Genomic DNA, 17,660 nt, shown 5'->3' with positions numbered 1-17,660 from the left:
TACGTATTTCACTCAATGGCATGCAAATCGATTTAAATAACCTTTATGCAGTGTTGGTATTCTGTCTCTCTCCATTAAAATGAAACTATCATAAGAATTAGAGACAGTTTGTTTCTTTGGAAGTAGGGAAACTATCAGATTCACCATGGGATCAAATAATTGTTTCCCCGACTGTAGATTGGGTAACCTATTTTCTGTACTGCACGTGTGAAAGCTATTCAGTTTTGGCTGTAGATGTAAATGTAAATTCACCACAATGCCACTGTTATTAGAATACGTATAATCAGAAAGAAAATGGGTTTTTCTTTCATATATTTCTGCCCTGACATATTGCCAAGTTCGAGACTGTATTTACACTCCCATGGTTTCACACTTACACATTTCTGCCTAGCCTCGTTCCCACCTTTGCAGCATATACTGGCAACCTTTTCCACTTTCTCTGTGGCGAAATCTTTGCAAAGCTTCAATAATTCACTATAAGCACAACTTCACCACGCGAGGTGGAGCGGAAAAGTACTTTGAAAACTTCTTATTGGTTCATTTCTGTGGAAAAATGATATGCGTTTGAATTATTTATAAGAATCGTTTGATAAAAGTAAACTGCCCTTGAACATTTGTTGACCTCCTCGTAACCCGTTATGATAATTACACTTGCGGGTGAATTCTAAGCCTTTTGTGTCTGCCTCTGATCAAATGTCATTTATCCTTTGTTTTCTCTTCACTCTGCAGCCCTGCAGCTACAATCAGATCACTGCGTGGATCCTGGCATCCCCGTCAACGGGCAGCGACACGGGAACGACTTCTACGTCGGAGCTTTGGTGACATTTAGTTGCGACGCAGGGTACACGCTTAGTGACTCCGAGCCATTAGAATGTGAACCCAATTTTCAGTGGAGTCGCCCCCTGCCTAGCTGTGATGGTACGCTCCATAATATTGACCTAGAAATGAATGGTCCCCCTGCCAGATTTCTCCCCACACATAAATGGGATTAAAGCTAAAGTCATTGTTGTGTGTTGTTAGAGAGGAAACATGAGAAATCATTTTAAGCACTTTGCTTCATATTGCATCACATTTAAATAGCTATATGTTCCTGAGTTATTATAAAATCCATATGAGATGATAACATTTCTTTCAAGGACTCTTGTTTTAGACTTTAAAAGTTTCTGCTTCATTTCATCAGAAATGTTTTATATGTGCGGCAGTGAACATACCCTTTGATGTTTCCCTTTTTCCTCGTCTGTAAATGCTTTTATATTTAAGGACAGTATTGATTCTCCCGTCCTCTCTGTAATGATATTGTTAACATCCACTCGGTCTTTTTGTGTGCCATCTTGAAGGGCACCTCTTGGAAAATGCATTCATCCACATTGGAATTGCACAGACGGTTTTAGCATTTATTTATTTATTTGTGGGGACCGTTATTTCTGTCTTCGTGTCCTCTCTGATTTTGCTTCTGCGCTCACCTCTCTCCTTCATCCATCTTCCACTGTTTCCATTCGTCCCGCGTCACCAGCATTGTGTGGAGGTTACATCCAGGGCAACGCCGGCACCATCTTGTCTCCCGGCTTCCCAGACTTTTACCCGCATAACCTGAACTGCACGTGGATAATCGAGACCTCCCACGGCAAAGGTTAGCAGAGAAACTCCGTGTCGACACATGCGGCAGTCAAATTCAATTTCTGTTACAATGTCATTTCCCTCTACTGAGTGGCCTTTTTATTTTGCCGAACAAGCTGTCTTTGTAAGGCCGGGCTGCTGAGAGGCTGGCCTAAGGCTACGGCGCCATGGGATGATTCTCCAGCCTTTGGTCGAGCGCTCATATCAAACTGACTGAGCCTTATTTGCAGATGCTTTATCTGCACAGTTGCAGACGTGTTTGGAAAAGGATAGGGAATTTGTACTGTATGTGTTATGATATAGAAAATATTGTGTTTTCAATGTTTTTTTCCACCTTCATGATTATTATGTATGTGATGTTTATTATTATGCATATATAAGTTATGTAAAGATAAAAAAAAAAAAAAAAAAACATTTCAACAATGGCTCTTTCATCTCCTCGTATTCAGGTGTCCAGTTCACCTTCCACACCTTCCACCTTGAGAGCCCTCACGATCATTTATTGGTGACAGAGAACAGCAGCTTCTCTCAGCCACTTTGGAGGCTGACGGGCTCCACCTTGCCTCCGCCTCTCAGCGCAGGGCTGTTTGGAAACTACACAGCACAGATCCGCTTCCTGTCTGACTTTTCCGTTTCGTATGAGGGATTCAACATCACCTTCTCTGGTGAGAATAAATTTAGTTTTACGGATTTAAAGCCTTCTGAACGTTTTTTTTGCTTGACTTCCCAATTTTAAAAAGTACGTTTTCTGCAAATGAATGAAAACATATGCCATATCAGATAAATATAGGACAGTCTGCTATGAATTATCATCACTTTTTCTCTAATCCTACTCATTTATCGTGTACTTTCACTGGTCTGGTTCGGCCTTGTTAAGATCAAAGTGGGCTGCATGTGCCCCAGAACGTAAAATCCCTGCTTTAGAACATTAATCATGCATTTCTTCATGTATTTTTAATAATTATGGTTTCTGAAAAAGTTATTGATACAAACAGTCCTCTGGAAATCTGTGATTACATGTACTCAAGAATGAATAGTAAAATAGGTTAACACCAAGAAAACGGACTCATTTTAAATGAATAAAGTAGAAATGAGCACTAATGACCCTTTACCTACTGAGAGCATAATTTGCCTCCTTTGTTCTCACAGCATTTCTAGATTTGAACATTAGGACACCGAAGGAAGAGATTCTTATGAAATCTAATGAGCTGTTATTGATGGCTTAAAATAGCAAGTGTGAATTCTTATCAGCGGCTGAATGGACGAAAGATTTAATGTTTGGAATGGTTTCATTACTTGCAAAGTCCCTTTGAAGGCTCTGCTTGAATAATCTTAATAAATGACATATGGGCTTCTGATCCTTAGACGTGAACTTGGGTTTAGAAGAAAAGTGTCATATTTCAGAAGGTTTAGCCCTCTTTTACTTTTTGAAATATTTTCTTAACTTTCGTAGCATGACAGAAGTCTTAATTAGCCCGTTTCACACATTTACACATCGCAGATAAAAAAACCCACACAGACAAAACTGTTATTCCACTTTCTTTATTTGCCAGTGCTGAAAATTCATACTTTTTTCTCTCTATTTTCCAGATTATGATTTGGAGCCGTGCGAAGATCCTGGAATTCCACCTTACAGCACCAGAAAGGGATTGCAGTACGGAGTGGGCGATGCCCTCATCTTCTCTTGTTTCCCAGGTTACCGACTGGAGGGTCCAGCGAGGGTGGTCTGCTTAGGGGGCAGGAGGCGGGTGTGGAGCTCCCCTCTGCCAAGGTGTGTTGGTAGGTGGTCACATGCTTTATTTTGGCTTTTGTCACTTCCCCGCCTCCCCACCTCTCTAATCTCCCAATGCCATACCAGCACATTAGCCTTCCACACACCCCCACAATTAAGAAATGTACAGAAGTGTCAGTCACGTTAGACAGCGAGGCATTCCCCTTTCAAATCTCCTCATTATCATCCCTCCATACACGCAAGTTTTGTCTCGTCGTTGGATAGCTTCCCAGAAACGGAGCTTTTTTTTTTTTTTTTTTTACTTTGTCCAAATTACATAGTGCCACCGTTCTAATGAGGACGGCATTAAACAGCTTAAATATGTTAATTATTGATGGTGCTTGTTGCTAATGCATGTGAAACATGTTGGGTCAGACTGCGAAGATTTAGGTCAGTGTGTTGATTCTGTGATGCAGCAAACCTTAATGGGCATTTAGGCTCTGATATGAAAATGAATTCATCTTAATGCTCGTAACGATAATGATAGGTGCATCAGTGACCATGGCAATCGTTGACCTACTTGTGTTTGTCCTCAGCGTGGCAGCTTTTAATAAACTAAAAGCACCATTAAAATGGAACTTAATGTGGAAACACTGGAAACCGCACGAATTACTTTATTTGCACATTCAATTTATTTTTTGTGTCTAAACTCGGAACGTAATTGGAACCGCAGATAATTTAACACGCTGCTGAAAACGAGCAATTAGACTCGAGTGAATAGCGCGATGGTGACGTCACAGTGCATTTCGGTTAATACATGATTTGTTTCTAAATGTTTGCTCGCAGAGTTTAGGCGTGTGTAAAGTAGGTCAGTCAATTTCCCGACAAAAACCTACTCGCTCTGCTTTCTGTTTAGTTGTCTGAAGCTTTGGCGGCTGGTTTTCGGTTTGCCCTCCAGATGAATTCAGGTCTTTGAAGGATGGCACCAGAGACACATTTTGATATTTTCATACTGCTATCACTCTCAACCTCATTTTAGAAACTTGATTCTTCTCCACATGCCTCCAAGACAGCCCCATCACCTTACCTTATCTTACTTGGGTGCATTCTCAAAGTTAAAAAAAGGAGGGTGCCTTTGTGGCCGTTTAAATTCTGGCTGCCATTTTTTTAATAGAAAACTTTGTCTTCCCCCAAGTTTCCCCCCCTGATGTGATTCAGAAAAAGTAATTTTCAGATAGAGCTGAAATTAGTGTTAATCATATTCAGATTGCAGTGTGATTATGATGATGTGCCACTCAACATTCAGGTTTAGTCAGTGACCATATTCCTCTCCCCATCACCTCTCCCATCTCCCCGCGCATGACAGCATGAATAAATACACTCGGAGTTTCAAGCATATAGCGATTGACATGTCCTCTGCTCTCTCCAACACCACCACCACCACCTCTTTCTCTCTCTCTGTCTGTCTCTGCTCTCTTACTTTTTCTCTAGCTGAATGTGGTTCATCCGTGACTGGTATGCAAGGGGTGCTGCTCTCACCCAACTACCCCGGTTACTACGGCAACAACCACGAGTGCATCTACTCCATCCAGACGCAGCCTGGCAAAGGCATTCAGCTACGGGCACGGGATTTCAGACTGGAGGAGGATGACATACTCAAAGTGAGAGGGTGGTGGGAGTTGTATGACGCCTTGTTAGCATATCTGCGTGCGCGCACCTGGTTCTCCTAATTCCAATACTTCCTCCCACTCTCTCCCTCTTTTCCGTCCAGGTCTTTGATGGAAGCAGTAATAAGGCTCGCCTGCTGGGGGTGTTTACAGGCAACGAGCTGCTAGACACAACCCTGAACTCCACCTCCAGCTCTATGTGGCTCGAGTTCATCAGCAATGCGGATAACACCAGTAAAGGCTTTGAACTACACTTCACCAGTAAGTAACTCACTCTGTTGCGCACACAAATACAATGTACTTTTTTTAAAATTCAGAGTCTTTTGAGTGTAGTTTCTGCTTGCTTTGTCCAATTTTCTCTTTGTTGCCTTTGGCGCATTAAAAGCACAACAATTCTTTCTTTCTTCTCCATCCGAATTTGCCTCTTTTTTACCTCTCGCTCTCTGCTAAAGGTTTCGAGCTCGTGAAATGCGAGGATCCAGGTGTTCCCCAGTTTGGATACAAGCGGGAGGACAAGGGTCATTTTGCAGGGAGCATCGTGTCTTACAGCTGTGACCCGGGCTACACCCTGAAAGGTCCTGAGGTGCTCACCTGCCTGAGGGGCGAAAGGAGAGCTTGGGACAGCCCCCTTCCACTCTGTGTTGGTGAGTATGATCGTTTTGAATTTGGCTGAAGATTTTTGAAGTGTGAAGTTTTGAGACAGCAAATACTTTAACCGACTGGGTGCTCTGTTTAGATTTGCACTGCATTTTATTAAGTTTGTTTTGTTTTGTTTTTTTTAACCCAGGTTTTTGACATCTTAACATGCTAAATTTAACTGTTGCATACATGAATAATTACGTACTTCAATGCAAAAATAAAATAACTAAGGCTTAAAAAACTGCTTTCCGTCAGACACTGTTGCTGTTGCACAGATGCACTCAAGGTGTCCTTTGGTGCCGGTGCCATTAAGTACCAGACATAGCAATGATGGACATAGAGAGATAAGTTAAAGCAGTACCAGTCATTTGTTTGCCCTCTGGAATACTTTCATTTGTAGGTAAAGTTTTTGAAGGGGGGTTGTGATTCGTAGTAGAGAGGTTTGCCCGTCCTTTTTATTTTCACTTTCACTCGCTGGTTAAATGGTAAATGGACTGTTTCTTAAATAGCACTTTCTTACTCGAGCACTCAAAGTGCTTTATACAACATGCCTCATTCACACATGCATTCATATAAGCACATTTTTTCTACCTCTGAGTTCTTTCTATCTAGCATACATACATTCCAATCAACACAGTAAAAGTGACTTCAAGTTTAATATTTTGGAAAAGGATACTTTGACATGCAGACTGGAGCAACCGGGGATCAAATCAACAACCTTTCGATCAGCGGGTGACCTACTGTGCCTCGTGAGCCAAAGCCCCCCCTGAAGCCACGTTAGTGTAGCAACCAAGATTACTTGGTAAACTTTAGGAAAATATTGTGATTTGTATTAAAATACTTCCAACTCAGCCCTAATGTTGTTAGGGGCCATCATAGCTGTATCTCAGCATCAGTGGTCTGTGAGATTTTGGGAGAATTTCAGTAAACAAGTTATTTGAGTAATAAGAAGTAAAAAAAAAAAAAAAAAAAAAAAAAGCTATTTAAACAAATGTATTTAGTAAAAGTTTGTAATGACAGACATGATTGAGTGATCTGGAGTGAACAAACTAAAACTGTCTCAGAAATGTGGTGAAGTGGACCTATAATGGCGTATAATATAAATATATATATGTTTCCATATTCAAGTGCAGTGTGTAAGAGCATGACATGTTGCGTAGTATCACATACTTTTACATCAGTCTATTCCCCTTTCTTCCATTGCTATTTGTTACAATATATTGTATTAAAATCAGGCAAAGATTTCCGGTTAAAGTAGCATTATGTGTTGCATCCTCATATATTACAGCATTTATCTGTGTTTTCTTTATAGTTTGCACGGCTAATCCAAGCCGGCTTCAGTTTTTTTAGCTGATGTATGACCTAGTTCCTCTTCCTAATAACAATGTGAATATACCAGTTTGGAAAAAAAGCTCTGTGGTTTGTTTTAGCGCTGCTATTCTGGGGCATCCATTTGGTTGCTTTCCCAGCAATTCAGTGCATTATCTCATCCAAAATGACTGTGCTCTGTTTTTTCTTTTTATATTCATATTGCATCATGATTGCAAATTCCCCCTTTCACTCTGTTTTTTTTTTTTTCTAAAAAAAGACACTACATCAGCAGCAACCCTGAGCCCAGGAAGCAAGGTTCTAACCCCCCCCCCCCCCCCGTCTGTACTCTGAAGACTTTCAAAAATGTGTTTGATGGAGATAATTTCATGAAAGTTTAGCGGAAGATCCCTCTATTTTATTTTCAGAGTTCATCTACAAGTCACCCGTCACTTATTGCCATCCACCGCAGACACTGTATGCATATATTCTGGCACACACACACACACATATATATATATATATATATATATATATATAATGTGTGTGTGTATAGTATCATGCTAACCCACCCAGAGACATTTTTTGGACATTGTCACGAAGAAAACCAGGGAGAAAGGGGTTCTTTGACATCAGCCAAGGTGATTATAATAGTGTTGCTCTGCTCCCTTTCCGAACCAAACTGACAGGTAATTTCATGTCTGGATATAAACAACATTCGCCAAACTGTATTTCCCCGAACACGTTTGTCCTCCTGATGCTCCTTTCACTGCAGATGATAGCTTAACATCCGGAGTGAATTTAGGAGCAGATGAGGGACTGTTTCTGCTTGTAATGGCGGGATTATTTTCTCGCAGTGAGGACACACTGAGCACAGATGGGAAGGGTATAGCGGGAAGGGCCAGGAAGGAGAACGGAGTTTTAAAAAAGGGGGGGGAGAGTCTGGTGTATACTGAAAGTCACAGAAGAAGAAATTTGCAAGGTTGAATCTGATGTGGACACCAGGATGTTATTATTGTTATGTTCGGGTTTGTGTGCACATCTAATGTCATTCAAAAATGATAACCCACTATACAGAAAACGAGAGAGAGAAATTCCATATTTGCAAAGCAGCAACATGACTTCATGGGTTTCATTTGTGATCATACTGAAAAAGCATTCTGGGAAAAAAAGGAAAAAAATAAAACCACTGAGACTGAGACAAAAGGAAGAGACGCTGAGCTGAACTTTGATGAATGTGGAGGCAGAGATTGAAGGGGTAGAGTGGTTCGGGGAGTTATACTGCTATGGCAGCATTGAGCGGTAGTTTCTTAGGTCATAAGGCAAGAAGAAAGCGATGGCTTTGTCTTACTGTGATAGATCACTGCCTTTTCAATCCACGAAACAGCAAGTTTTCTTCAGCACAAAAAAAGGATAAGGGGTAGGAAAAGCTTGAAAATAGACCGAAAGCCTCAGCAGGAGTGTGAAGAATGATATGTTCATATTTTTATTTTCATTTTGCACTTTACCTCTATTTTTAATCTTTGATATGTTTGTCAAAGAATTATTTTTTATAACTAAGGATAAATTCTTTACATTGTCTGTATGCGTGTATTATTCTGTTTCTTAATGGGGGGTTTTAGCAACAGTAACCAGATGTAGGCTATGGTGATCGTTGTTACTTGTACACCAGTCAGGGATAACATTGTGACCACCTGCCTAATATTATGCTGGTCATCTGGTTGAGACATGGACTCCACTAGACCCATGAAGGTGTGCTGTGGTATCTGGCACCTAGATGGTATTGACAGAACCTTTAAGTCCTGTAAGTTGTGAGATGGGGCCTCCATGGATCGAACCTGTTTGTCTAGCATATCCCACCGATGCTCAAAGGCCACTCTGGTGAAAGAGGCTACAGCCATCAGGGGATACTGTTTCCATAAAAGGGTGTAAATGGTCTGCAAAATCTTTAGATAGGTAATACATATCAAAGCAACATCCACATTAATGGCTTGACCCAAGATTTCCCAGCAGAACATTGCCTCTGCCAGCTATTACATCCTGGTGTTTTCCAGGTAAATGACGCACATCCACCCACTTAGCCTTCCATTGCTCTGCGGTCCAATTCTGATGCTCACATACCCATTGTTGGGGCTTTTTCAGTGCACAGAGGTCAGCATGAGCACCCAGACTGCTCTGCAGCTATGCAACCCCCAAACAAACTGTGATGCTCTGTGTATTTTGACAATTTTCTATCAGAACCAGCATGAACTTTTTCAGTAGTTCGAGCTACAGTAGCTCATTCATTGAATCGGACCACGCAGGCCATCACTCAGCATTAGTTTACCACTGTTACTTTTGATAGATACTGCACGGCAGACCAGAAACACCCCAGAACAGCTGCAGTGTTGGAGATGCTCTGACCCAGTCATCCGGCTATCACAATTTGGTCAAACTCGATCAAATTGCTGTGCCTGCCCATTTTCCTCGTTTCTAATACATCAACTATCAAGAAAAGTATCTGAATTTCAAGAGCGGGACCACACCTCCAAGCACACTCTCTCCGGTTCTTATCTATATATGATCCCCCAGTTCTACAAGTTGTTCGTCCTTGTTTTCATGCCCCACTCTCTCGCCCGTTTTCAATTCTTTCACTTCTATTTAGTACATGGGGATCTGCCAGGCTCGGGAGCCGCCGCCAGTCCTCTTCGAGGGCTTCCCCAAACTGCAGCTCAATTCATGTTTAAGCCATTCACCTTTATCTACTAAAATGCTGTCAAACCTAAAGTGAGGACGTGGGCCATTATGTTATGCCTGTTTGGTGTATAATGTACTGTATAAGGAGGTTTGAAAGACAGAAATGTATTTGTTTGCATTTAGAAGAAATGACATATTTGCAGCATAAAAGGTAACAAAGTATTTTTGTCTGTTTGTGGAGAAATCACAGCTTCTCCCTCTCTGATGGTCAGTTTGTAAAGTACTACAATCTTATGTTAATTTAAGTGCTCCTGCAGTCAGTCGCCTTTCCCCCCCCTTCCTATTCTCTGTTTTTCTCCCTGCGTGTCTGTGTTTAGTTGCTGTATTGAAGTACGAGGCCTACTTGTCACTGATGGATTTCACAGACCATCATCACCATCATCATCAGTATGATTTCCAGACCTCAATTTTCCTTCTGTTTGAAGGATCCATTTTTCTCTCAGGGGAAGGAAAAGAAACACGAGCCACTTTTAACATCTTCTTGTCAGTTAGAGTGGCCTCACAAAACGGGAACAAAAAAAACCGCTTAAAATCAGATGTTAAACATTTTTTCTCTTCTTTTTTTTTTCATTCAGAGTAGTTTGTGGTAATTGAAGGAAGGGCTGAAAATTGCTTTTCAGTCATAGTATTTCTGAAAGCACTTTATTACTTAAGTTACTGGAAAAGAACCCGATTTTGTTCCCCTTTTTCTTCACAGATTGTTTTGGGGGTCTGATTTTTGCTTTGCTGTTTCCCAGAATGTGTTTTTGTGTTGACAATTTTCTAGAGACTGAGTTTATGTTGGTTATGTTTTGTGAACTGTGATATGATACTAGAGAGATCATACTGACTGCAGCCACTAGTACTAAACACACACTCATAACAATGGCACTCGTCTGATGAGCAAGTCATTCACAGCCCGTCGTGTTGCGCACCTATACTTTCGTTTGACGCTCTTCACACTTCCTTAAAAGTGGCAGTGAACTGGAGTCTGATGAATTGAATATTGTGTTGTTCAGTCAACAATTCCATCAGCTTTCAAAGATGAGATCACGGTTAAGATGGTGAATTGCCTTTGCTGAGCCAAAGAGACACAGAGTGTATTGACTTGGCCGCTCTCCCTCCTATCATTCAAATTTCAAACTACATGATGGAGTCTGTCACATTGGAGAATTTGACTGCTATGTCAATAATTAATAATGATGAGAGGGAAGCGATGAGCTGTACTTTACTGGAAGTGCGGTAATGCAACTTTTGGTCTGTTAAGTATGCTAACCTTTGATGTAGTAATCATTATTAACTTCTTTTATTCCCCCTCGCTGCTTTCACTCTACTTTTCAGCCGAGTGTGGTGGCACCATCAAAGACGAGCCTTCTGGTCGTATCCTCTCTCCGGGCTACCCGGCACCATACGAGCACAACCTGCACTGCATGTGGACCATCGAGGCGGCCCCAGGAAGCACTATAAGGTCTGAACAACAGTCCTTGGTTTCTTTTTTTTAATTTTAATTTTTGCTCTCCGTCTACTTTTCTGATTACATTGTTTTTTACAGGCTTTTGTTCAATCTACCACCTTTCAATATACTTCCAATTTAGCCCACCCCCTTTTTGCAGTGGTATTCATCACTTTCACAGGCTGCTGTGTAATCAATCTTCAGTGAGCTACTGTTGGCCAACAGCTGAGTTACAACTGGTTGAAAGGAAATGCCTCCTCTGAGTCTAAAGATGTCAGACTACAAAAAAAAAAGGAAGTCAAGCGCTCTGAGTTTTTGAGAGATCTTGCAGGTTGTATTGGTTTTGATACATTCCTTGTTTGATACTTTTGCACTTTTGATCAATAGAAACTTAAGTTTATATTCAGTATTTTCATCGTTTCACCCCCTGGTGTTGTCAGTCTGTTAATGAAACTATTTGCTCTTCTTTACCTCGCCTCACCTCGTCTTACCTCCATAATTCAATACGTAGCCATTACTCTTGCCCTTGGAGGAAGGAAAAACACCTTCAGGCTTCTGTGTGTTTGTTTAATCACTCAATTTGTGTTCTTATAAATGTAAGATTGGGCAAGAGTTTACAGAGTTCTTTTGAGCCTGCAGTTTACACGTGTTTACACATGATGAAGTCATTAGGATGTTAAAGCCATGGTAAAAAGAAAGTGCATTTTCTATAAATTCTAAGGTTTTATATCTCAGGGTAAAAAAATAATCCGGTCCTTACCAAGTCTTAAAATTGTATATACACATATATATATGTATATGTGTATATATATATATGTGTGTGTGTATATTATATGCATACATACAATGGTATAGATATATAGAATGGTATAGAAATGCATCATTTATTCAGAATAGTACTGGATAACTGGATCAGTGTGCTGTGATGGAGCATCAATTAAATCTGATTAAATAATCGTGTAAGTCTCATGGCACAGTGTACCTCAGCCTCTGGGAGAATCGCCTAAATCCATAGGTACACAATAAAACGGTTCAAGTGGGAGATCTATGATCTCTTATCACTAATTGGATTAACTTCCACTACAAGATCTCATACTCATCCTAATAATGTATATCATGCCTAATGCATGTTTATATATGCACTACCCTGTTATTTGATGTGTGCCTCTGTATTCCAGTATACTTGAATTGCAATAAATCATAATTGATGAGGAGTAATATTTAGTCACAAATATATACAACAACACTCACCCAAACACAACAGCAGAGGTTTTGCGGTAGTGTTAATCCTTTTAATGTGTCACTTTTAATCGTGCCACTCTTCCTTGTTTCAGGACTTCTGTGTTTTTGTTTGGTTAGTGTCTGATTCATAGCTACTTTCCATCCCAAACAATGTCTTTAAAAAGACATGTTCGGCATGTCGTCATCGTAGATTTGTGTATGTGTGAATGCCGCTGCATATCTTGAACATCTGACATTCCCAGGTCCCTCGTGATTGCTAGTTTAGGTTCATTAGTGTCGTCCCTTCCTCTGGCTCCCTGGCATTCCTCTAGAAGGTATGCTCCGGCTCATGTCTTTGATCCTACGCATGAAATTCATTATTGAGAGGAATTTGCAATGCATTAGCCCAGGGATTCCTTGTGTATCAAGTGGTGTAGCTGAAGGTAGCACACTAATCAAACTGTACTGAGTAAGTGTGAGAGACCAGAAGTTGTGCTGAGTGACCGCTTACATATATAAAGCCTAGAGACAGGGTTACCTGGGGACATTGATGGAATTCAAATATAGGTAGGAGGCAAAGAGTGGATTATAGGCATGAAGAGATAATAACAAGATCAAATGAACTGCGATGATAAGGGAGGCAATGAGCCATTTTACTGAGGTAACATTCAGTGGTTACTGCTGCAGACCACATAGTAAACTTAACAACGAAGCTGTAAATGTTCATCTTAAACACAGTGTTCAGTAAGAAAACATATACTCTAATTTGGTCACTTATAACATGATTGGATTTATGATATTGAACTTGGTTTTAACTGTTTGCAAGGCATCAGTGCTATAATTGGAATAAAGGATAAATCTGAGAAGAAACTAAATGTGGTCAGCCTCATCCCACTGCATCAAATATTGCAGTTCTGTCAATTGAATTCAATTCAGTTGAATTCAGTCTTATTTACAGCATCAAATCACAACAACGGTCACCTCTAGGCACTTTGTATTATAAGGTAAAGACCCTACAATAATACAGAAAAAACAACAACAATCAGGCAAGCTGCTATGAGCAAGCATTTGGTGACAGTGGGGAGGAAAAACTCCCTTTTAACGGGAAGAATCTTCCGACATACTCAGACTCGGAGAAGGGCAGCCATCTGTCGTTTCCAGTTGGGGTGATGCGAGGAAGACAGGACAAAAGATATGTTGTGGAGGAGAGCCAGAGATTAGGAATAACTCATGATTAAATGCAGAGTGGTGTATACACACAAAGAGTGAAAAGTGCTGAAAAAAGAAGAAACAGTAAATCATGGCAAACCCTCAGCAGTCGATGCCTATTGCAACATAACTAAGGGAAGGTTCAGTCTCACCTGATCCAGCCCTAACTATAAGCTTTATCAAAAAGGAAAGTTTGGAGCCTAATCTTAAAAGTAGGGGTGTCCTAACCTTTACACGGAAGAGAGTCTGAAAGGTCTGTTTCCTACTTTTAAATACCCGAGGAACCAGAAGGAAGCCTGCAGTCTGAGAGCAAAGTGCTCTGTTGGGGTGACATGATACTATTGGGGCTGATTTCACAACATGTATGTGAGAAGAAGGATTTGGCGTCAGTGATAACACAAGCTATTATCTGGTGTTGGTGCACCAACCTCTGCACTACTGGAGACAAAAAGATAAGTCTTCTTATTCAATAATGCTCTTTCACGGTGTAACCATGACACTTACCCACTTTACAAGCATCCATATGTGAGTTTAGAGTGACAAACCTGTCTCACCATTACCATAAGCTCACCACATCAAGGCATCAATACCAAAGGACACTTTGGGGGGGGGGGTGTCTTCAGCCTCTGCTTTTATCTCACTGATTCATTTTCCAATTTCTTTCACACCTTTTCCTGCCTAAGAATAATTGCAATCTTACTTTCTTCTGCATGATAACACTGCTTACATGCTATTACATCATGTGCCTCACAGTAAATGAACTGGACAAAGATCGCCGTGACCGCAGAGTTTTTCAGGTGTCCAGCCGGCGAAGAGATGCCGACCGTACCGTCTCGTTTGTTCTGTCTTTTTTAAAGCCTGCTGTATAAATGCGTCTCCATCCTGATGAATGATCCCACAGGGACAGTCCCACAGAGGCCACATTTACACTTATTGATGAGGTTAGCTTTCACTGTGACATTTGCTTTATACACACGCTCTCAATTAGTTTTAAAAAAAGAGTTGCAGGAGTGTGTTCGCTCTAAATCTCTTTTCTTTGTCATTCCCTTCACACCACACATATCCATACGCATCCGCACATACTTACTTATTTATCATCTTCATGCACACATGCACCTACTCTGAAGACTCCCCACAGGACTTTTGATTGCAGCTAGACTGTTTTGTATTCATATGAGAGATTCCCGACACTCTCTATTTCTATCATATGAATACAAAATAGTTAAGGCAGAATCAAAAGAGACCTAAGAAATCTCTTCCATCCTTCTCTTCTCCATCTCGTCTCCTCGCGGCGATTCCTCTGACACTTGATTGAACCATTTTATCTTGCTAAGAGGGGACTGAGTGTAAAAGGAGACCCCTCACCGTAAACTTCAAAACATGGTTCCCTGTGATTCCACAAAACGTTAGCTGCACGCAGAGATCCAAATTTCCTTTTCCTTAGCGAGATATACTGTAATACCCACTTTTCTCAATATGTTGTTTCATTCATCTTTCTTGTACCTCACTCCCGCCCCAACCCCCGCAAAGTACTTGAGTTAAGTGGGGAGGCTTGCTTCGTAGTTGGAAAGTAACATTTGTCTTCCTGGTCCTGGTCCCTCTGAAAAAAAAAATAATCAGGGAATAGTGAAAGAAAAATGCCTGCCAGGAGGATTGGTTCTTTTAAAAGACGAGTACATTCTCAATGGTCTTGCACGTGTTCTTCTGAGAGCTCCAATTCAATTCAATTCAATTTTATTTATATAGCACCAAATCACAACAAAAGTCGCCTCAAGGTGCTTCATAGATACAGAGAAAAACCCAACAATCATATGACCCCCTATGAGCAAGCACTTTGGCGACAGTGGGAAGGAAAAACTCCCTTTTAACAGGAAGAAACCTCCAGCAGAACCAGGCTCAGGGAGGGGCGGGGCCATCTGCTGCGACCAGTTGGGGTGAGAGAAGGAAGACAGGATAAAAGACATGCTGTGGAAGAGAGACAGAGATTAATAACAGATATGATTCAATGCAGAGAGGTCTATTAATACATAGTGAGTGAGAAAGGTGACTGGAAAGGAAAGGAAAAACTCAATGCATCATGGGAATCCCCCGGCAGCCTACGTCTATTGCAGCATAACTAAGGGAGGATTCAGGGTCACCTGGTCCAGCCCTAACTATATGCGTTAGCAAAAAGATAAGTTGTCAGCATGTGTTCTTACAATCGTCCTGCAGGACTCTTACTCTCCTTCTGTATTCTAGATGTCTCTCTCTTCACATCCCTCACATGCGAGTGTTCATTCCCGACTCAGAAAAAAAGATGCAGTGTTCAGATGCTCTATAAAAGAAACCAGTTATCCCGACATGCACCCCAACGTCCATCCTATCAATCCAACTGCTCATCCTTATATCCAGAGCTTCCTGCTAGTATTCTCTTCTTCCAGCAACCCAGCAATGATTAACATTGATCTTGTGTTTGCTCCTTGTTTCATTCATTACACCTCTGTCTTTCCACACAGAGGTGTAATGAAACACATCTGGAAATCGGGCACAATGCTATTAAACAGCTTGGTCGACTTAAGACATGCGATTCTTCTACACGTGAGTCGGTCCAACATGTGACTTGTGCTTGATTCTGACATTCTGGATTAGGCAAATCCCCCACTCCCCAAAAAAACCCATTATGCTCAAGCACAAAATCAATATTGTCTCAGTACACACACACAAGAGCACACATTTATATGTCTAAACAAGAAGGCAGATGCACATACATATATTTGAAAAAAAAAAATATCTTTTTTTGGTTTTATTCATTTATTCAATCTGGCAAATTCAGTGAAACATTTCAGCATCTCCTGTCTAAAGTATGGGGAGGTGGAGCGTAAGTGGATCATAGTACCTGAGGGTTTCATAACAGCATTTGCATAACAAGCATCTAACTGCCAGAGGCACGTACATGACCGGGATGGAGACCTTTGAACGCAGTCTTTGTTTGCTTAAAGTGAAGGGAATAGTCAGCATGTGGAATATTAGCAGAGCAACACTCGAACTACTACAAATATAATGACGCTTGGGGTCATGTGAGAAATGCTTCAGTAGATCATCGCAATTGTGGCATGTGCAAAAGGTTTGCTTACTTACACCTGAGCCGTCAAGGAGAGTCGCTTTCTTCTGCTGCTGCACTTCAGAGTCAATTGTCCTGCTCAAGTGCTCTTCACCTTTTTTAAAAAAAAGGTCACACTTACACCCACGTTTTGATTCAAACCACTGAAAGTTTGAGATCTGTTTCATCAGACTTTTGTTTGCAGTGGCGGCAGCTTAAAGAGGTCTTTTTTTCTTCTTTCTTTTTTTGTTTAGCATTAATAAAAATGTAAAAGTTTGACTCTAACAGAAACAGAAAAAATGTAAAGATCTCTCATCTATGCATTAGTAGGATTAGCATTTTAGCAACAGAGAGATTAGCGGGGAAATGAATACCATGAGAAGGAATGATATTTATTCCAGTTTCGTATCATTTAAGAAAGCTTGTGTTGTGAATGTGATGTCATACCAATATTTATTCATGTGTGGTGCTAAGCCCAAAAGTTCTGATAAAGGTCACAAACAAAAAGAAGCTTATAACTAGGATTCGCTGGTGAAAAATCAACTTTACTTTTCACTATTCAGCATCAAAGCATATTATGATCCTTTAGCAGATTCTGAGAAAAATCTCAGAAATTCTATCGCTAAAGTTATAAACTTTAGTGATAGATTAGAGTGGTACATTTAGGAGAAGAAACTCACAGTTTTCTAAGAGCCATGCCAACAATAAGTGTTTTTACCATTAGCAGACAGTGGTGTAAAAATAAGTGACATGTGCATCAGGATTTATAGCATTTTAATCCGAGAGTATTATATATCACATTACACACAAAGGCTCCAGTGCGCCTGATAAATGTAGCAGGTGTACGTATCTGTGTAAAAAGCATCAAAGCTTATGTAAGACTATGTAATACTGCGTGTCCTTTAAAATAGCTATCGGTGTTCATTTATGTGAATATTTACTGGTCCGCCTGTCTGCACATGTTTGTTTTATGTGCACTTCTTTCACAAGCATTGCGACAGCACTTGTCAAGTAGGTTACGTACAGTATCCACACACACAC

The 17,660-nt window shown here is 40.7% G+C and overlaps 1 protein-coding gene across 2 annotated transcripts in view; it reads left to right on the top strand.

Moving 5' to 3' along the window:
* csmd2 (CUB and Sushi multiple domains 2) overlaps nt 1–17,660 on the top strand; it is a 262,542-nt gene that overhangs the window by 165,692 nt on the left and 79,190 nt on the right. For both annotated transcript variants that reach the window (XM_087834531.1, XM_087834530.1), the window contains 8 exons: nt 730–918; nt 1,514–1,630; nt 2,067–2,282; nt 3,208–3,396; nt 4,820–4,989; nt 5,100–5,256; nt 5,448–5,639; nt 10,999–11,125. In XM_087834531.1, coding sequence (XP_087690657.1) covers nt 730–918; nt 1,514–1,630; nt 2,067–2,282; nt 3,208–3,396; nt 4,820–4,989; nt 5,100–5,256; nt 5,448–5,639; nt 10,999–11,125 — 1,357 coding nt within the window. The remainder of the gene's footprint in view (nt 1–729; nt 919–1,513; nt 1,631–2,066; nt 2,283–3,207; nt 3,397–4,819; nt 4,990–5,099; nt 5,257–5,447; nt 5,640–10,998; nt 11,126–17,660) is intronic.

Source organism: Neolamprologus brichardi, chromosome 22 (assembly GCF_056152115.1).
Source record: "Neolamprologus brichardi isolate AB-2024 chromosome 22, ASM5615211v1, whole genome shotgun sequence".
Lineage (NCBI taxonomy): Eukaryota > Metazoa > Chordata > Actinopteri > Cichliformes > Cichlidae > Neolamprologus > Neolamprologus brichardi.
This window is presented reverse-complemented; position numbering and strand designations above follow the sequence as displayed.